At 44.6% G+C, this 21,807-nt stretch overlaps 1 protein-coding gene across 4 annotated transcripts in view; it reads right to left on the minus strand.

Annotated features, from left to right (window-relative positions):
* Positions 1-514: 514 nt before the first annotated feature.
* Positions 515-21,807, minus strand: part of LOC108719484 (5-oxoprolinase) — a 29,035-nt gene continuing 7,742 nt past the window's right edge. For all 4 annotated transcript variants that reach the window (XM_041567013.1, XM_018268344.2, XM_018268345.2 and 1 more), the window contains exons 8-27: positions 21,629-21,767; positions 21,283-21,350; positions 20,274-20,539; positions 19,940-20,052; positions 19,680-19,850; positions 19,388-19,525; positions 18,986-19,124; positions 18,546-18,658; positions 17,629-17,780; positions 17,177-17,337; positions 16,887-16,988; positions 16,566-16,740; positions 16,176-16,360; positions 8,602-8,748; positions 8,287-8,421; positions 7,703-7,852; positions 7,410-7,567; positions 5,988-6,148; positions 5,710-5,807; positions 515-1,506 (exon numbers count right to left, since the gene is read on the minus strand). In XM_041567013.1, coding sequence (XP_041422947.1) covers positions 1,357-1,506; positions 5,710-5,807; positions 5,988-6,148; positions 7,410-7,567; positions 7,703-7,852; positions 8,287-8,421; positions 8,602-8,748; positions 16,176-16,360; positions 16,566-16,740; positions 16,887-16,988; positions 17,177-17,337; positions 17,629-17,780; positions 18,546-18,658; positions 18,986-19,124; positions 19,388-19,525; positions 19,680-19,850; positions 19,940-20,052; positions 20,274-20,539; positions 21,283-21,350; positions 21,629-21,767 — 2,921 coding nt within the window. In that variant the 3' untranslated portion in view covers positions 515-1,356. The remainder of the gene's footprint in view (positions 1,507-5,709; positions 5,808-5,987; positions 6,149-7,409; positions 7,568-7,702; positions 7,853-8,286; positions 8,422-8,601; positions 8,749-16,175; positions 16,361-16,565; positions 16,741-16,886; positions 16,989-17,176; positions 17,338-17,628; positions 17,781-18,545; positions 18,659-18,985; positions 19,125-19,387; positions 19,526-19,679; positions 19,851-19,939; positions 20,053-20,273; positions 20,540-21,282; positions 21,351-21,628; positions 21,768-21,807) is intronic.

Here is a 21,807-nt window from a genome sequence, read left to right on the forward strand (position 1 = left end):
ATTTTTCTATTTTTTAGGCTATTCTGGGGGTTTATGCTGCATAGAGACAGATCCCCTGCACTCGCCCATGTCTATATATAAAGGGCATCAGTATCACAAAATACACAATGTCCCCTTTAAGAAAACAAGGATTGTAATCCGAGTTCATTTTTAATGGGAATGTGCTGCCGGATGCACCAGTTTCTAAGCAGCGGGAGGATTTTATATGAATCTCTAGCCGGGAGGTTTATGTTGAAACAACACAGCCCCACGCTGGCACATTTCCCAATTCTCTTTATTCTCCCATTGTGACTTTTCTGCAGCCCTCCCCCCTTTGGCAGTGGCTGAAACCCGGGGTAGTTGTGCCCCCAATGCAAAACTTCCATAAGCAGCAAAGGAATCAGCATTGTGGGTATCGCTTCCTATAAAGACCAGTAATGGCCTCCGACCCCTGGGAACCATTAACTAGAGTCTCACTCTCCTAATCACAAAACCGACTCTCATGCAGATACACAGGAACACGCAAGAAACTGGATGATCTAAAACTCTTTATTGTCTACAGCCAACAGCTATGGCAGCTCCAAGGATTCATTTGGTCCAAACAGGACTGACTTGGGAACAAATGATGCCCCCCCCTAGAGCAGCAGTTGTGGGACAGAGGGGTATGGCAGAATAAGGGTGAGAGGAACGCAGCAGAACTTTAGTTGTTTAGAACCAGAGGCCTACAGGTTGGACAACATGTGACTTTATATCAATTAGGCCCCCGCCCTGTACTGCCCCCCTCTACCCCCAGTCATGCTCTCCATACAGATCTTGACCATATGTGATCGCCATCAGTGTTATTTGCTTCTGGTCTGTGATCACCTCCTAAAAGCAGTGGATTGGAAGGCAAGCAATCATGGTGGCCACCAACCACACAGCAAAAACTGCATCCTGGGGTCTTTGCTTAACAGGAGACCCCTGATTAATCAATAGGTGAAGGGCCTTAAGATTGACAGTCCTACATTACATATATAATGTTGGGGGCTCACAACTGTTGTGAGGGATCTAGTGGGGTGTCCTTGATGCTCCTTGTCCCCCAGCTTCTGCCACATTAACCAAGCGATAGTGTAAGAGCTGACCCATCGGCTGGAGGGGATTTGTATAATAACCTGCTGCTCCTGAGCTGGGATCTTGGATAAGGGGGGATCCGCAGAAGCCTAAGTGATTGCATGGCAGTGAAATTCTAAATAATTTGGATTAAGATCTTGGTCCTATATGGTCACTGTAGGGGCAAATCCTTTTGAGATTCTTTCCTCTAATGTACCAATCATGTCCTTGGTTCAACTCTTCCACATTCAGCAGATCAGAGATGGAGGGACAGGGGCACAACCAGTGTCAAACAGTTTCCTGAGCTCTGCGGAACTCAAACACACTCCCACGCTCAGCAAAGCCACCACTCAGAACCTTCACGGGAACAGGGGCCCTTTGGTTCCCCTCCTGAAGCCCAAACCCCCCACCGCCTGGGGTATGAAGGCTGAACGTGTCCTGTGGGCAAAAGACAGAGCAGCCAGTTATTTGCTTAAAATATGTACAAAAACAGAAATAGGAAGCAACTTCCATTGTATGGAATACGGAAAAACAAATAAGTGGTGTGCAGGGTCAAGGAACATGTAAGTAATTCAAAGGAAGGGAAAATAATGACCCAGACACTTGCACCCCCCCCCCACTGTCTAAGTCAGAGGTTCCCACCGTGTGAACGTGGTTAAAACATAACCTTTAATCATCAATAGTCAAAAATATGCCCAGAAAATAGCAAAGTTAAAATGATAATTAGGAGAGTAAACTAAACCGACTGAAGGTCACGAGCTAATGGACGGAACATGTAGGATCAATGACTGAATCTCAGTTAGTCAATCCCCATCCTAAGTTAATCAGCGGTAATACATTTATGGGGAGAAATAGTAGAAGTACTACCACCCTACTAGAGTATGTTTGTTTAGCTGCTGAAATCGGAGCAAAAAGAAAAAGGAAAAAAAAGTGGGTTTCTTCCGGTCTAGTAAATCTGAGAAGCCATATCCAAATGAGCTCATAACGGTATATGAACCAGCCTTGCGAGTGTCTTAGATCCGGCCCACACCGATTCCTTAATATCCGCAATCACCTCTGCACAACAATTACCCGAGGTTTCTACGTCCTGACTATATCGTCTTCTGCTAAATCTTAACCATACGGCACAAGAACCTTCAGCTCCTGCCCTTCCACCACCGAAATTTCTCCTCTATCACCCTGCCTAATAAGTTAACAAGTTTAGAGCGCCTGACGCACGTTTCGCTTGTTATACACGAGCTTTGTCAAAGGCTAATGTGGCGCCGGTACCAGTGTCTCTACAAATAGCCACTCCCCCGTCATTTAAATTGGCCAATTGTGTAGATGAAAAGCAAAAGAAGAGCGATCGTATGCATTGACTTGCTTTGAGTCTCTCCTTAAGGTGGCCATATATTCACTTTTATTAATGAGGATCATATAATGATCTGAACTTAGTTGTTGGATCAGTGTAATTTGTGGTAGCATTTGTTATCATTAAAGGGATTTTTTTTCAAAATGAATCAGTTAATAGTGCTGCTCCAGCAGAATTCTGCACTGAAATCCATTTCTCAAAAGAGCAAACAGATTTTTTTTATATTCAATTTTGAAATCTGACATGGGGCTAGACATATTGTCAATTTCCAAGCTGCCCCAAGTCATGTGACTTGTGCTCTGATAAACTTCATTCACTCTTTACTGCTGTACTGCAAGTTGGAGTGATATCACCCCCTCCCTTCCCCCCACAAGCCAAACAACAGAACAATGGGAAGGTAACCAGATAGCAGCTCCCTAACACAAGATAACAGCTGCCTGGTAGATCTAAGAACAGCACTCAATAGTAAAATCCAGGTCCCACTGAGACACATTCAGTTACATTGAGTAGGAGAAACAACAGCCTGCCAGAAAGCATTTCTCTCCTAAAGTTCAGGCACAAGTCACATGACCAGGGGCAGCTGGGAAACTGACAATATGTCTAGCCCCATGTCAGATTTCAAACTTGAATATAAAAAAATCTGTTTGCTCTTTTGAGAAATGGATTTCAGTGCAGAATTCTGCTGGAGTAGCACTATTAACTGATTCATTTTGAAAAAAACATGTTTTCCGATGACAGGATCCCTTTAAGTTGTTTCATAGCCTCAGATACACGACACGTGGCCACATTTGCTCCCTTATCCGAGGGTTTATTAATAATAACAACATCTTCCCATGAAGAGATTTGCTGCATAGCTGGTCTTTCAGCTCTAGTGAGGTTAACTTGGCCTTGTTTAGGTAAATTCATGAAATCCCTCATTACCAATTCACAGAATACATTGATAGCAGGACTTTCAATTCCTTGGTGGCATGAAACGACTTTTGGGTTTTATGATACCCCCTAATTCCATTCGTTCAGAGATTAACTCTTGCTCAGGCTCAAGAAAAGAATTCTGGAACATGTATCCTGACAATGCTTTGGACTGGATTAAATCAAATAGAAAGCTGCCCCCAGTTAGTAGACATTTTCTTGAATTTCATAATAACTCCAGTAAAGGTCTCAAAGCCACTGGTTTATTTAAAATGTCCCTGGGAATCGACTTGGAGTCGTCTCTTTTAGCCAAACAGAGTGAACTTTAAATGATGAATGCGCCAAGTCTGCAGGACTGAATATTTACATTTGATACACTATTTCTGTATTTCAGGAATTCCACATACAGGATCAATGAGATGTATAGATATCATCATCATCGTCTCCAAGATTACTTTGTACTCATTCATTTACTATTGACACAAATTTATATAATCGCAGGAGATTATTATACACAGTCTGTTGATTTTTCTGACCAATCATTTCTGTTGGGACAATGTGACCAATCAAATGATAGATCTACTTTATCTTCTTATCTGTCTATACTAAGTGTAGTGTTCTGCTCTGACAAACGTTGCCAACTAAAAGATTACTGATGGATAGTGTATAATATGAAAACTTTTTGTTACATTTGAGATAGTCTCTCAGTTTCATATTAACTACATTCAGTATTCCTACTACGGTCAGATTCAATGTTGCGAATCAGAAGATATAATGTATACGAGTTTAGGTGGCCATACACTATTAGATCCGCTCGTTTGGTGAGGTCTCCAAACGAGTGGATCTTAACCCAATGTGCCCGCTAACAGCCGAGTAATATCGGGTAAATCCAAATGTTTGGCCCTGCGAATGGGCACCGACAGGTCGCAGGACTGAATCAACTAGCCAATGCGGTCCTGGATCGAAGAGAAAATCAAACTTGCCCGATCAATATCTGGCTGATTTTTGGCCTGATATGGATCGGGAGCCCTCACACATGGGACGATAAGCTGCCGAATCGGTCTAAAAACCGATATTGGCACCTTTAATTTGCCGGTGTATGGCCACTTTAAGGAGATAGACTCAATGCAAGTCAATGCATACGATCGCATTGCTTTTCATCTACACAATTGGCCAATTTGAATTTGAAGGAGTGGCTATTTGTAGAGGCACCACTACCGGCGCCACGTTAACCTTTGACAAAGCTCGTGCATAACGAGCCAAACGCGCTCTATACTTTTTAACTTATTAGGCAGGGAGGAGAAATTGCGGTGGTGGAAGGGCGGGAGCGGGTGGTTCTTGCGGCGTATGGTTAAGATTTAGCAGAAGACGATATAGTCAGGACGTAGAAACCTTGGGTAATTGTTGTGCAGAGGTGATTGCGGATATTAAGGAATTGATGTGGGTTGATCAGTGGGCCGGATCTTAGACACTCGCAAGTCTGGTTCATATACCGTTATGAGCTCATTTGGATATGGCTTCTCAGACTTACTAGACAGGAAGAAACCCACTTTTTTGCTCCGATTTCAGCACCTAAACATACTTTAGTAGGGTGGTCCTGCTTCTGCTATTTCTCCCTATAACCGTATTGCCAACCCAACACCGATTAACATAGGATAGGGATTGACTAACTGAGGTTAATTCATTGCCTCTGAATCCTACATATTCCGTCCATTAGCTAGTGACCTAAGTTAACTCTCCTAATTATCGTTTTAACTTTGCTATTTTCTGGGCATATTTTTAACTATTGTCTGGGCATATTTTTAACTATTGATGATTAAAGGTTATGTTTTAACCACATTCACACGGTGGGAACCTCTGACTTAAGGTGGCCATACACTAAGAGATCCGCTCGTTTGCCAATGTCGCCAAACCAGCGGATCTCCCTCCGATATGCCCACCTTGAGGTGGGCAATATCGGGCTGATCCGATCGTGGGCCCTAGGGCCCAAAGATCGGATCATAATGATGCCTAACGGGCGGTCGGATCGCGGGACCACATCAACGAATAGATGCGGCTGCGATCCGACGGGATTTTTTCTCCCATCCGATCGAGATCTGGCCGACTTTCGGCCAGATCTCGATCGGTGAAGCAAGTCGGGGGGCCCCCATACACGGGCCAATAAGCTGCAGACACGGTCTGTTGGGGGTGCAAGTGTATGGATCATTCTTTTCCCTTCCTTTGAATTATTTGCTAAAAATGACTCCCCAATAGTTGGACTGAAGCAATGGGTTTGCACCACTCTTTCACATTAGTCAATAGAGGCCACAGTATATTATATACAAGAGTAGGTTCTAAATACAAGTAACTGCAATCAGCTCTGACACAGAAATGTTACTCACCCCCGGCTGAACATTCACTGATGTTTTGCCTCCGAGGTTAATGGTTGTTCCATCCTTTCTGTGCAACAGGTTGAGTCCGGGGGCCCCACTAGATCCCCCTGCAGGAAGAGATTATAAAGGGTTTGGAGGACAGGGAACCATTTCTACACCTGGAAATGTAATCCCTGCCCAACTCAAGGTCAAGTTCAAGGCACCGTTACATAGTTGGACCCAGTCCAGTTCTCCAGACCACATGCTATTTCCTTCCTCCCCTTGTCAACCCCCAGGCTGGCCCTTACCCTGTAACCCATAGGGTCGGAACACTCGGCGCTCCGTCAACACAGATAAAACAATGTCTTCTCTAAACAGCAGCTCTCGGATCACTCCATCTCCTCCATGGAACTTTCCTGTCCCACCGGTACCAGGGGATAACTCAAAGCTCTTCAGCACAACTGGGTATCTGGGAAAGGCACAGTATTGGGGTAAATAAAAAAGAAACGCTTGAACTGTGGTGCAGTGACCATGCTTAAAGATTGAGAGTTAATTAATGGAACCAACATCCTTCATGTGTAGGTACCTGGCACCAGAGGGTGTTCATCTGATGTGAATGTTGGATAAGTGGAGGCTGGTGCTGGAGGAACCAACCAGTTTCTGAGCAACAACACCCACTGAGATATTATGGCCCAGGGATAAATGCTCAGGTCAACTGCCTTTAAACTCTTAGAGATACGGCACATGGGACATGGCACAGCAGCAACGGGACAAGCAACTCCATGTGTGTCATCCACAGTGCCGCCACCAAAAAATATTATGGAGAAGGTTGTTTCAGTGTCTGTTCTTCGTTGCTAATGAAAATGCTGTGTATGCCACTTGACTTAAAGGAGAACTAAAGTCAAATTAAAGAGGTAGCTAGAAATGTTGTATGTGATGTTTTGTGCTTCTGTACCAGCCCAAGGCAACCACAGCCCTTTAGCAGTAAAGATCTGTGTCTCCAAAGATGCCCCAGTAGCTCCCCATCTTCTTTTCTGCTGATTCACTGATTCACATGCTCTGTGCTGCTGTCACTTACTGAGCTTAGGGAGCCACTCACAATATACAGTACACATAGAATAGAAATGTCACAATATAAGGCTGATTAGTAATTAATACACATAATTACTACATGGCAGCACAGAAACCAGTGCAATTAGCATCAGAATTGAATAATCAGCAAACCTGTAGCATCAGCTTATATTACAGTCAGGGAAGCTCATTTTCTGCTGGATAATTAGTGACGAGCCCTAAGCTTAGCTTCTCAACAGCCAATCAGAGCCCACTGAGCATGTGAGTGTCACAGACACTTTCCAAGATGGTGACCCCCTGTGACAAGTTTGAAGTCCTGGATCATTGCTGCTATTGACAAGCTCAAACTTTAGCCTCGTGCAATAAGTTCACTATAGAAAATAGGACATTTTTAGTCACATTCATTTTTAGGGTTTAGTTCTCCTTTAAAGATAAACAACTGACACTGTTAAATTATATAAATTATTGATTAAAAAGGCTTTTCCCTAGGATATGACTCTAGAGCTTGCGCTGGTCCAGTGACTTGTAACGACCAATCAGCTGTCAGTTTTTACAGTTATGGTGCTTATCGGATTGGCTGCAGTGGATTCCTTGATGGAGGCAAATCTGCCATGATACAGTCTCTCCCCTCCATTCTCACCACTAACCACCATATTTACCGTTTCTCCAAGATCTCGGGGTCGGTGATGCGGGTGTTGGTCATGTGAGTGTGGATTCCACTTCGCCCGTCCCAGTGAGGGCCCGCCCCTGCACCGCCAGCTACTGTCTCGTAGTAACCAGTAGTCTTGTTTCCAAAAGTTATATTATTCATACAGCCCTGTGGGAGATATCGTTTTGTGAGCTGAGACTTAAACAGTGGCCTTTGCGTGCCGAGTCAGAGCCCAGTAGAACAGGAATAAGTTGTGTGACATCATAACAATGATCCAATCACTGACTGTGGTTCTGATTGTACCTGAGATGCTGCACAGACTTCAAAGGCCTTGAAAATGACATCAACGATCCTTTGTGACGTCAGCACATTACCCCCAACCACAGCCGCACCAGGAGAGGGGTCCAGGATGGATCCTTTGGGAATTACAGCCTGGATGGGAACAAGGCAGCCCTTTGGGAAGGAATGAAGATGTTATTGTTATAGGAGGAGCAGGAATTAACTGGTGTCAAAAGAACTGATATTAGGGGCTCAGAGAGAAGAGAGTGGCCTGGGACCCAAAATGAAGATCCTTGGGAGGCAGGGGCAGTCATCACCGGGGAGTCCAGTCAAGGGTCCTCAGAGCTAAGAGGGGCTGAGAAAGTGAAGGTCTGATTCTTGGACTGTAAAGAGTCTGGGCTTCAGGTGGGTCATGGGCACAGTGGGGTGGATTGGGGGGGGAAGGCCTGGAACTTCGTTTTTTGGGGACGGGGCAATCTACGTAGTTGGCAGGGCACAAAGCCGGTGAAGGACTAATAACCTGGGCTCCCAAGGAGGGCCCTAATTACAAGAACTGGGATTTTAAGGACAGCCACACTCACCACCACCAAAGTCTGCCCGGTGCTCACCTGATTAAGAGGGATATCCTGGCCCACCATGCAGCGAAGGCAATAAATGAGAGCAGAAAGGGTAATTGCACGTGGGGCATTGCAGTTCCCATAAACCTCATATCCAGATCCAGTGAAATCAAAGACCGCACTGCCCTGAAAGAGATGAGCACAAGGGTAAGAGGCATCCAATAACACTGCAGGTTCCTCATAGCAGCACCTGTAGGGGGTCTAAATATGGCCTCCAGAACCAAATACTGGGACGTAAAAGATTTGTACAAACTGATCATTCAGCCACTCTGTGCGGGAAGCAGAGGGGTCACTATTAACAATTACCTCCTGCTTATTTATCTGCACTTTCAGTTTAATTGGCGAGCCATCATCCATGTAATCCACAGACTCCACCTCTAGCGCCCCCTTCTGGCTCTCCCAGCACTCAGCAAAGTCTCTCAGCATGTTCCTCACAGCCACCTCGGCATTAGCCTAGAGGAGTCAAGAAAAAAAAAATGCTTCACTGGTTCTACACTGGGCAGATTTAACCCTTTAAGTGCCAGCAGAATTTCACATTTTGGTTACGCGAAATGCCAGCCGTTTTTGAAACATTTTGTGCTCTCTCACTTTAGGGGCATTTTCTGAGGGGAAACCTATAGTTTACCTAGGAAAACTATACATTGTTTTTTTCGGTAGAAACTGAGCTTTCTAAATCTGCCTGAGTTTTCATGTATTTCCACCTGTGCAAAAAAATTTATAGTGCTAAATACCAAAAAAAAATGAAAAATTACCATTTTTCATCGTATATCAATTTATACCAGAAAAATATTTCATTTTACGGATGAAAATCCAACTGATTTGGAAAGCCTTATGTCTCTCGAACGTGCCAATACCAGATATGTATAGTTTTAGGGAGATTTAGGACTTCTGTACCTCAAAAACTCCCGGCAGTATATTGCCGAATTTTGAAAGCACTAAGGCAGAAAACGGCATGCTTTAGATTCCAAGGCAAAAACTCCTGAAACCGTAGGTTTACCCCAGAAAACCATGCATTTTTGAAAAGTACACATTCTGCCGATTACAAAATGGGTAACTATGTCTCTCTAATCCCAACTACCAAACATAAAAGCTTGTCTGAACATAGCGGTTTTTCAAAAAAAATTCAAAATTCTGAAAAATCATTGCAAAGGTTTTATTTTGCTGCTCCGCATATCCCAAACTATATTAGGTACCAAGAAAAGCACCTGAAATATGATTGCCAGGGGTCCACTGAACAGTTTGATACCCATTATGCATAGGTTTACCAAAGTATCTGGCATTTAGAGACACCAATATGAAGTTAGCACATCCAAATTGATCAGGACTTTACTTCAGCTACTGAGAAATCAACACATTGACTGCATTTTTTGTGGGGTAAAAACACAGAAATATATGTTTACCCCCCAAACCCATATATTTTTGGAAAGTACACATTCTACAGAATCTAAAATGGGTACCCATGCCTTTCTGCTCCAAACTACTGAGTCGCAAGGCTTTCCCAAAATTGTCGGTTTTGGTGAAATATGTGAAAATTGCCTCAAACCTTCAACTTCCCAGCACCATATCACCCATGTATCATTATGTACTAAGAAAAAGCACCCTAAATATGATTGCCAGGGTTCCTCTGAACATTTTGGTGGCCATTGTTCATAGGTTTACCAAAGTATCTGGCATTTAGAGGCCCCAAAATGAAGTTAGCGCATACAAACAGTCCCGTGGGTAACTTCAGCTAATGAAAAATCAAACACATTGACTGCATTTTTGTGGGGTAAAAACACAGAAATATATGTTTACCCCCAAAACCCATATATTTTTGGAAAGTACACATTCTACTGAATCTAAAATGGGTACCCATGCCTTTCTGCTCCAAACTACTGAGTCGCAAGGCTTTCCCACAATTGTCAGTTTTGGTGAAATATGTGAAAATTGCCTCAAACCTTCAACTTCTCAGCACCATATCACCCATGTATCGTTACACACCAAGAAAAAGCACCCTAAATATGATTGCCAGGGTTCCTCCAAACAGTTTGGTGGCCATTGTTCATAGGTTTACCAAAGTATCTGGCATTTAGAGGCCCCAAAATGAAGTTAGCGCATACAAACAGTCCCGTGGGTAACTTCAGCTAATGAAAAATCAACACATTGACTGCATTTTTGTGGGGTAAAAACACAGAAATATATGTTTACCCCCAAAACCCATATATTTTTGGAAAGTACACATTCTACCGAATCTAAAATGGGTACCCATGCCTTTCTGCTCCAAACTACTGAGTCGCAAGGCTTTCCCACAATTGTCGGTTTTGGTGAAATATCTGAAAATTGCCTCAAAGCTTCAACTTCTCAGCACCATATCACCCATGTATCGTTACGCACCAAGAAAAAGCACCCTAAATATGATTGCCAGGGTTCCTCCAAACAGTTTGGTGGCCATTGTTCATAGGTTTACCAAAGTATCTGGCATTTAGAGGCCCCAAAATGAAGTTAGCGCATACAAACAGTCCCGTGGGTAACTTCAGCTAATGAAAAATCAACACATTGACTGCATTTTTGTGGGGTAAAAACACAGAAATATATGTTTACCCCCAAAGCCCATATATTTTTGGAAAGTACACATTCTACCGAATCTAAAATGGGTACCCATGCCTTTTTGCTCCAAACTACTGAGTCGCAAGGCTTTCCCACAATTGTCGGTTTTGGTGAAATATCTGAAAATTGCCTCAAAGCTTCAACTTCTCAGCACCATATCACCCATGTATCGTTACGCACCAAGAAAAAGCACCCTAAATATGATTGCCAGGGTTCCTCCAAACAGTTTGGTGGCCATTGTTCATAGGTTTACCAAAGTATCTGGCATTTAGAGGCCCCAAAATGAAGTTAGCGCATACAAACAGTCCCGTGGGTAACTTCAGCTAATGAAAAATCAACACATTGACTGCATTTTTGTGGGGTAAAAACACAGAAATATATGTTTACCCCCAAAACCCATATATTTTTGGAAAGTACACATTCTACCGAATCTAAAATGGGTCCCCATGCCTTTCTGCTCCAAACTACTGAGTCGCAAGGCTTTCCCAAAGTTGTCGGTTTTGGTGAAATATCTGAAAATTGCCTCAAAGCTTCAACTTCCCAGCACCATATCACCCATGTATCATTACGTACTAAGAAAAAGCACCCTAAATATGATTGCCAGGGTTCCTCTGAACATTTTGGTGGCCATTGTTCATAAGTTTACCAAAGTATCTGGCATTTAGAGGCCCCAAAATGAAGTTAGCGCATACAAACAGTTCTGTGGGTAACTTCAGCTAATGAAAAATCAACACATTGACTGCATTTTTGCGGGGTAAAAACACAGAAATATATGTTTGCCCCCCAAAACCCATATAGTTTTGGAAAGTACACATTCTACCGAATCTAAAATGGGTACCCATGCCTTTCTGCTCCAAACTACTGAGTCGCAAGGCTTTCCCACAATTGTCGGTTTTGGTGAAATATCTGAAAATTGCCTCAAACCTTCAACTTCTCAGCACCATATCACCCATGTATCGTTATGCACCAAGAAAAAGCACCCTAAATATGATTGCCAGGGTTCCTCCGAACAGTTTGGTGGCCATTGTTCATAGGTTTACCAAAGTATCTGGCATTTAGAGGCCTCAAAATGAAGTTAGTGCATACAAATAGTCCTGTGGGTAACTTCAGCTAATGAAAGATCAACACATTGACTGCATTTTTTGTGGGGTAAAAACACAGAAATATATGTTTACCCCCCAAACCCATACATTTTTGGAAAGTACACATTCTACAGAATCTAAAATGGGTACCCATGCCTTATTGCTCCAAACTACTGAGTCGCAAGGCTTTCCCAAAGTTGTCGGTTTTGGTGAAATATCTGAAAACTGCCTCAATGCTTCAACTATCCAGCATCATATCACCCATGTATCATTACGTATCACAAAAAAGCACCCAAATTGTGATTGCCAGGGGTCCTCCAAACAGTTTGGTGCCCACTGTGCATAGGTTTACCAAAGTATATGGCATTTAGAGGCCCCAAAATGAAGTTAGCACATACAAATTGTCCTGTGGGTAACGTCAGCTAATGAAAAATCAGCACATTGTCTGCATTTTTGTGGGGTAAAAACACAGAAATATATGTTTACCCCCCAAACCCATACATTTTTGGAAAGTACACATTCTACAGAATCTAAAATGGGTACCCATGCCTTTCTGCTCCAAACTACTGAGTCGCAAGGCTTTGCCAAATTTGGCGGTTTTGGTGAAATATCTGAAAATTGCCTCAAAGCTTCAACTTTCCAGCAACGTATTGTCCATGTATCATTACCAGCATAAAGCATCCTAAATATAAACATAGGGGTCTACTAAATAGTTTGATGCCCAATGTGCATAGATATACCAAACTATGTGGCGCACAGAGACCCCCAAATGACAATATGTATAGACATTTTCACGGCTGACGCGCTGGCTGCTGCAACATAACCACCCGGTGTGTGTATTATGCGACATTAGACCACCTAACAGTACAGAGACCCCAGAAATCCATATATTTTCAGAAAGTACACATTCTGACGAATCCAATATGGGTAAATAAGTGTTTCTACTACAAACTGCCAAACTGCAAAGCAATGCTGAACATAACGTTTTTTATCAAATTTCTGAAAATCGTCACAAAGCTTGATTTTTACCCCATTATATGCCCCACATTTCGTAACTTATCAGCATAAAACATCCTAAATATGAACGCCAGGGGTCTACTGAACACTTTGATGCCCAATATGCATAGATATACCAAACTATGTGGCGCACAGAGACCCCCAAATGACAATACTGTATATACATTTTCACGGCTGACGCGCTGGCTGCTGCAATATAAGCACCTGGTGTGTGTATTATGCGACATTAGACCCCCCTAACAGTACAGAGACCCCAGAAAACCATATATTTTCAGAAAGTACACATTCTGACGAATCCAATATGGGTAAATAAGTGTTTCTACTACAAACTGCCAAACTGCAAAGCAATGCTGAACATAACGTTTTTTATCAAATTTCTGAAAATCGTCACAAAGCTTTAATTTTACCCCATTATATGCCCCACATTTCGTAACTTATCAGCATAAAACATCCTAAATATGAACGCCAGGGGTCTACTGAACACTTTGATGCCCAATATGCATAGATATACCAAACTATGTGGCGCACAGAGACCCCCAAATGACAATACTGTATATACATTTTCACGGCTGACGCGCTGGCTGCTGCAATATAAGCACCTGGTGTGTGTATTATGCGACATTAGACCCCCCTAACAGTACAGAGACCCCAGAAAACCATATATTTTCAGAAAGTACACATTCTGACGAATCCAATATGGGTAAATAAGTGTTTCTACTACAAACTGCCAAACTGCAAAGCAATGCTGAACATAACGGTTTTTATCAAATTTCTGAAAATCATCACAAAGCTTGAATTTTACCCCATTATATGCTCCACGTTTCGTAACGTATCAGCATAAAACATCCTAAATATGAACGCCAGGGGTCTACTGAACACTTTGATGCCCAATATGCATAGATATACCAAACTATGTGGCGCACAGAGACCCCCAAATGACAATAGTGTATATACATTTTCACGGCTGACGCGCTGGCTGCTGCAATATAAGCACCTGGTGTGTGTATTATGCGACATTAGACCCCCCTAACAGTACAGAGACCCCAGAAAACCATATATTTTCAGAAAGTACACATTCTGACGAATCCAATATGGGTAAATAAGTGTTTCTACTGCAAACTGCCAAACTGCAAAGCAATGCTGAACATAACGGTTTTTATCAAATTTCTGAAAATCGTCACAAAGCTTGAATTTTACCCCATTATATGCCCCACATTTCGTAACTTATCAGCATAAAACATCCTAAATATGAACGCCAGGGGTCTACTGAACACTTTGATGCCCAATATGCATAGATATACCAAACTATGTGGCGCACAGAGACCCCCAAATGACAATACTGTATATACATTTTCACAGCTGACGCGCTGGCTGCTGCAATATAAGCACCTGGTGTGTGTATTATGCGACATTAGACCCCCCTAACAGTACAGAAACCCCAGAAAACCATATATTTTTAGAAAGTACACATTCTGACAAATCCAATATGGGTAAATATGTGTTTCTACTGCATACTGCCAAACTGCAAAGCAATGCTGAACATAACGGTTTTTATCAAATTTCTGAAAATCGTCAGAAAGCTTGAATTTTACCCCATTATATGCCCCACATTTCGTAACGTATCAGCATAAAACATCCTAAATATGAACGCCAGGGGTCTACTGAATACTTTGATGCCCAATATGTATAGATATACCAAACTATGTGGCGCACAGAGACCCCCAAATGAATCTATAGCAGACAAAATTTCCATGGGCAAAACGAAGTAACATAGAACTGAGCCAAATGGTATAAAATCAGTAAAATCCAACAAAACCACAAAAATCAATGGCTTTTTTTTTTTAGCCTAATGTAATTAACGGTCAGAATCAAAGTTTGATTATTTTAGCATAGCTAAATAGGTTTTACAGATAGAAATAAGCGAACAACACCTACGCAAAGCTGAAAATGAAATAAAATGGCTAAACATGCAATAAAATGGCTAAAAATGTACAAATATCACTGAAATTGCAATATAATCACCGAAATAACATACAAAAGGTATTGCGCGGTGCAATTAGCAAATACGCTATTCGCAATGGCAATAAAACAGTTTTTACAGGCAAAAATACAGACGATGCGATAAAAGAAAATAAAAACACACAAAATAGCGTATGTGTGTGTACAACAGGCAAATTGTGTGTTGTATGCGTGTTGTTTGCATGTGCAAGTGTGTGCAAGCATGTGTAAGGGCTGTGAATATATGTGACCCCCCCCTGATCCCCCAAAATTGAATGTATGTGTGTGTAAGTGTGAATATAAGTGGGAATGTAAGTGTATTAGTACAATAGGTGTGTGTGGGTGTGTGTTTGTGTGTATGTGTGTGTGGGGGGGGCACTAACCTGGGGTGGCAGGCTGTAGGTTGTCCAGGAGGGCTGCATGATGAGCTGGAATCGTCTTCATTGCTGGATCTGGTGAGTGGGCGGTGCTGTAGGGCTAGGAAGCACAGGCAGCAGCAGGGCACCTAGATTTCATTGTGCCTGCTGCTGCCTTGGGGCCCCTGGGCGATCGCGCCTCAGGGGCCACTCGTTCCCCGCTTCTGCTCGTTGCCTAGGGGCTGGGGGACGAGTATGAACGGAGCGAGCGGCTTTTTTAGCCGCTCCTCCGTTCAAAAAAAGCAGGCAGCAGGCAAACAGCAGCAGAGCACGTTTATTTTGCGTGCCTGCTGCTGCATTGGGGCCCCTGGGCGATCGCGACCCAGGGGCCCATTTTCCCTACGTAGGCTCGTTGCCTAGGGGAAGGGTAAGCTGGCAGGGACACTAAGAACGGAGCGAGCGGCTTGTAAAGCCGCTCCTCCGTTCTGAAAGTGCAGGCAGCAGCAGGGCACATATGCTGCACGTGCCTGCTGCTGCCTTGGGGCCCCTGGGCGATCGCGACCCAGGGGCCACTTGTTCCCCGCCTAGGCTCGTTGCCTAGGGGCTGGGGAACAAGCAGGAACGGAGCGAGCGGCTTTACAAACCGCTCCTCCGTTCCCAAATCTGCAAATGCTGCAGAACGTAGAATCTACGTTCTGTGGCATTTCAAGTTACTTTGCTACAGAACGTAGATTCTACGTTCTGTGGCATTTAAAGGGTTAAAGTTCCTATAATAAATAATGGCAGGTATTTACATCAGATGTTTTTATATACCATCAGGGTGGCGGAACAAGAATATCACCTGAATGTGCGCCATGTAGGCCTGTACCACCTGCAGCCCATACACATCGATCAGCTCATTCACCAGCTGAATGCCTTTCTGATTGGCAGCTACTTGTGCCCGCAGGTCAGACAGGTTGTCATGGAGATTACGGGTCCCACTGCCGCCCGGGATCAGACCTGGAGCCATAAGAGCCTCAGCAACTGCTGCAGGGGTGAAAGGCAAAGGTTCAGTCACTGCACCCTCAGGCACCTTCCATATCTCATATTTCCATTCGTAGGAACCAATGAAATCAACAGATTGTGCCATTCCTATTGCTGGTGAATTATTAAAGTCACAGTTTTTCCTGTATGTCGGGTACAGAAACTGCTTAACATATAATTCCCCATTCTTTCCCATCTCGCTCCTCACCTTCCTCCTGGAATTTTCCTTCTCGCACCAGTTTGAATGAGGTGAACACTGCCCCCTCATCCTGCAGGATCTTGGAGTGGGGTGGCATGGAGCCTGGTGTAATACCACCAATGTCAGCGTGGTGACCTCTGGATGCCACAAAGAAAACTGGGCGTGGGGCCTCCACCCGGAACACCTGGAAGGAAAAACAACAAATTAGCCATTGATATTGAACACCAAATGTGGCGCCTCCAGATGCATCAGCAGAAAAGTGCACTTGGAACAGAATGAAACCAGTTTTCCAGGTGTGTAGAAAACACCTGAGAATAACAAAGCACTTACAGGGGTAATAACCGTGAGGTCTGGCAGGTGGCTTCCCCCAGCACATGGGTGATTACTCAGTATGACATCTCCTTCCTTCAGATCATCCTTCAGGTTCCTGATCTGAAACAGAGAGAGAGGCATGAGACCCCACTTCAACCCGACAGGAGAGAAGTGAACTTTGTGCTGTCTTGTACTCTTTGTACAAAACCCATCAAACCAGAGCACTGATCTGCTGGAACAAGATGGACAGGCTGGACCTAAGGAGCGTCCAAGGTCTAATCCGAGTCACACTCAGCCTCTGTACTCACCTGGAACTGGACTGTCTCCTGCATGGCACCCAGATGGACGGGTATATGGGGAGCATTAGAGACCAAGCCCCCATCAGGGCCAAACAAAGCACAGGAGAAGTCTAGTCGTTCTTTGATGTTAGTGGAAATCGCTGTTCTCTGCAGGATACGACCCATCTGCTCTAGAACACAAGACAAGACTCAATCCCACATATGTGATATAAGGCACTAAGTTCACCCAGTAGCAGTGACCCATATCCACCAATAAGATGTTTGTTTTTAAATTGGTGACCCGTGAATTCTACCTGCTGAGTTTGCTATGGGTTACTGCTCCTGGGCAAACTTGGTGCCTTTTAATACATAACCCCTAATGTCTGGTACAGAGGATTTCTATGCACTGTACTGGACCAAACCCAATAATCAGTAAACATCATCAGTGCCGGTATATACACGGGTGCATGGGGCATCCAAACCTGCAATGCTCATGAATCGATGGGAGAAGATGGAAAGCTGGATTGTGTCCAAGTCAGTGCCGATCACCCTCTGCTTTCCGCTTCCAACTGATATCCGGACATCTCCATATTCAGTTATAGAGGCCGTGCAATCAGGTTCCACCAGGATAGTACTGGGAGAGAGAAAGATGGAATCAATTTCTTGTTCCCCCAGTCAGGGTTATATGGGTGTACCAGTGTTTCACAGCTCTGCCCACCCTCTGTACTCCCTATAGTACTCGTGACTTTACATGCCACATCCAACGCATCTCCTGCATAATGTCCCAATATTCACATGGTGATGTAAGAGTAGGACTGACACTCTTTCAGGTAAGACTGATCTAGAATCACATGACTAGAAGGAGTGGGCAGGCCCATGTGTACCAAGACTTATGCCAGCAGGAAAGTGGCTTGGTAAACTGGTCTCGGGTAAAAAAAGAAACCTTTTTATTTAGAAAGCATTAATTTTCAGAGATGCACCGAATCCAGGATTCGGTTCGCGATTCAGCCTTTTTCAGCAGGATTCGGCCGAATCCTTCTGTCCAGCCGAACCGAATCCGAATTTGCATATGCAAATTAGATGCAGGGAGGGAAATCATGTGACTTTTTGTCACAAAACAAGGAAGTAAAAAATGTTTTCCCTTCCCATCCCTAATTTGCATATGCAAATTAGGATCCGGTATTCGGCCAAATCCTTTGTGAAGGATTCGGGGGTTCAGCCAAATCCAAAATAGTGGATTCAGTGCATCCCTATTAATTTTGGCATTAAATTGACCACTGGTACGCCCATGTCTGGATAAAGGGCAAGTATCATGGCACCGGAGGAGGAGGATATTGGAGCCTGGAGAATACAGTTATTGAGAAAATGTTTGGGGTTGAGCTGAAGGTAAGTCACATACCTGTTCTTGTCTATGATAATGGCGGGTCCTGTTATGGAATGGTCGGAGGAAAGGTCCTGCAGGAGGTACACGTTTGTGTCATAATATCCATCCTCAAAGTAGCATCTGGTGACCTACAAATGAGGAGAGCTGGTCAGGGTGAGGTGCTGGCATAGGCCTGGCACAAAGGTGAGAATTGAAATGAAGCTGAGAATAACTGCAACAAGGAAAGGGCCAATGGCAGGTGGGGCAGGAACGGAGAACAAAAGGCTGAAGATTTAGGTGCCGTCTAGTAAAACCCTCAATATTGGGTGTCTACAATAAAACGTGCACCGATTCGGAGGTACATAGTTTGAGGGGGATGCGGAATGGGCAAGACCAACATGTGCCAGTGAATGAGAAGAGTAGGATCACTAAGCACTAGTGGGGCAGAAGAGCATGGATTCACTTAAGCCCCTTACTGTCTCCACTCGGGCAGGCTGCCCACTTGGCTGAATGGCAACCTCACAGCGGATTCCGGTGCTGCCCGTCCCTCGTACTCGGATGTCGTCCACCACAATGGAGCGCGAGGGGATGGTGAATCCAAACTCCTTCAGGTACCTGAGGGACAGAAGGTAAGTGAATGTATCATCGGCCTTGTGATGTCCCTCATTATCAGGCCCGGACTGACAATCTGTGGGTTCTGGCAAATGCCAGAGGGGCTGCTATAAGGTCCCATAGAAAGTCAGTATTTAGTGGGCTGGTGGGGGCTGTTTGGGCCTCTATGTGGGTTGTTTGGGCCTCTGTGTACCTGAAATGCCAGGGCCTATTTTAATTCTCAGTCCGGACCTGCTCATTATCAACACTCCGGTACATTCCCTCACCTGTCAGTGAACGCCTGTTTAAAGTTCCCCACGTGGCAGGAGTCCGGGGCAGTTGGGTACCCCCGGTTAGAGCACATGAGGGCGCAGTCTGTTCTCTCATAGCGAAGGTGCAGGAACGGCTCTGTGTCAATCTGGGACCTGTTCCACACAAAGGGCATCAGTCCAAATCCTGTTCTATTGATCCCCATAACTAGCAGCTCTATGACTCCCTCATTAACCAACCAGGGATCATTTACTATTAAAATGTTAGATATCAGACCCCTTATTGATGGACTAGAGAGCAGCCTCTCACCTGTGGAAGCCTTGTTCCTGCAGGGCCTCTATGCACTGCCTCTCCAGGGCTACAATGTGTTCCTCCAGCAGGGAGAAGGATTCTGGTTTGTAAACCATAGAGCAGGGTTCCTGTGCCTCATGGACTACATCAGCCAATGCCATGCCAAAAGCAGACAGAACCCCACCATACCTGCATGAAGGGAGGGGAACCAATAAGCAAAGAGGTGCTGGTACTTACACGATACTCAGACGGCGCTCACACTTCCCCGGGACACCTACTTGTGGATGAATACAGTTTTCATGCCCAGTGAGCGAGCGATGGCACAGGCATGCTGCCCCCCTGCACCCCCAAAGCAAGCCAGCACATGGCGCGAAGTGTCATGGCCCTTTGCCTGAGGAACAGATTGATTTACATAAAATACATCTGAAATGAAATTATAAATACATGTTGTGTTTATGAGTGTGTCATCCAATTGCCATGTAACCTGGCCAGTCATAAGTGCCTCTGAAGGGAAGGTGCTGGGAGTTGTGCTTTAACACTATCTGCATGGCTACAAGTTTAGCACATCAGAAATAATGAATTCCGAAGGGGTTAAAATGCCTTCTCCGGTACCTGAGTGAGCGATCTGATTGGCCGGCACATAGCTTCATTGGCCACTCTGATGAATCCCATAGCAACTTCCTCCACACTCAATGAGGCACCAGAACCTGCTCTCCCAGCCTGGAAGTGGTTAATCTCAGCAGTCAGCTTCTGGAACTTGTGCAGCGTGTCCTCCTGAGACAGCGGCTGGTCTTCTGATGGACCAAAAATCCGGGGAAAGTAGTCGGGAAGGAGTCGGCCCAGGCAGAGATTGGCGTCAGTCACAGTGAGTGGCCCTCCTGGGATGAAGGACATGGGAAAGCTGAGCACCTAGTGAAGAACAGGCACAGGGCTCCCCCGAGAAGGAGGTAAGTTGGAACAGATTTGGGGCAGTTAGAACATAGGCAGCAAAGATGGGCCGATAACCAGAGAAACAGTAAACCCAGGAAGGGTAGGAGGTCTGTGATGAGATGCAGTGCTGCCCACCCACAGCTGTTGTATATAGGAAGAGCAGGTGATTGTTGGCATTGCTGGGAATAACGGTCACAGCAGGGTAAGATGGAGACCCCCCTGTGGCTCTTTAAGTTATTGTAGAAGTACAACTGCCAGCTAGGAGTGCAACTGCCAGCTAGTAGTCATACTTCAGCAACAGCGGAAGGGCTATAGGTTGGAAACAGTTTTGCCCCTGCATTGGGCACTACTGATGCTCAGAACACCCATGTCTTATCAGGTCTTAGCCATCCCTTTTGGGATCCTCTAGAACTGAAGGGCCACTAGGCAGGAGAATAGGGAGACTTGTACATAACGCAGCTCAGAAGGGTTACACTGTTAATAGAAGTTGCTAAACGGACTATTGGGATGGGAGGACTTCATATGGGCGGAAGTTTCGCCTCAACGATCTCTTTGCGTATCAATAACAGCTTTTGATTTACTTGCAGCGCTCCCCTAATCCAAGTGGCTGTAGGGCCCCCAGCTGGAGGGATGGTCTGAAAGGAGCAGCAGTTTAATGAAGCAAGAAGGTTACACAGTGAAGTAACAATACCTTTCCTGTAGCAGGCTGGGCCGGGGTGGGCTCCTGCAGAATCTGGTCCCACCATAAACAGACCTGATCTGGGAAACAAATAATTCTTAATATGTTCAATCACAACTGGTTACACATGTCCTCCGACAGTAAGATTGATGGAAATTGGGGATCTAAAGGATTAGGGCAATGGCTTTCTGTGTTTTGGGGAGCAGAACCCCAGCGTTTGCAGTTAGGAGGTTGGTAATGGGGAGGCAGATGTTGGCAGTGATAAGAGCAAACTAATCTCATGTCTCGGGCAAGCCTATATTCATACTGGCACGAGAAAATCCCTCCTAACTTGCCAGCTAATGCCCCCTGTGCCCACCTGAAGAAGAGCATAGAGCCCCCTCCGGCTGCCACCGTATTCACATCAAGTTGTGGGGCCTGGATGCTGATTCCTGCTGTTGTGGCTTCAAACACATGTTCATACTCGCCGGCATATCTGCTCACGTCTGTGGAGGTCCCTGAAGAGAACAAGTTCAATAATCTCCTGAAAAGTCAATT

This window comes from Xenopus laevis, chromosome 6L (genome assembly GCF_017654675.1).
Source record: "Xenopus laevis strain J_2021 chromosome 6L, Xenopus_laevis_v10.1, whole genome shotgun sequence".
Taxonomy (NCBI): Eukaryota; Metazoa; Chordata; class Amphibia; order Anura; family Pipidae; genus Xenopus; species Xenopus laevis.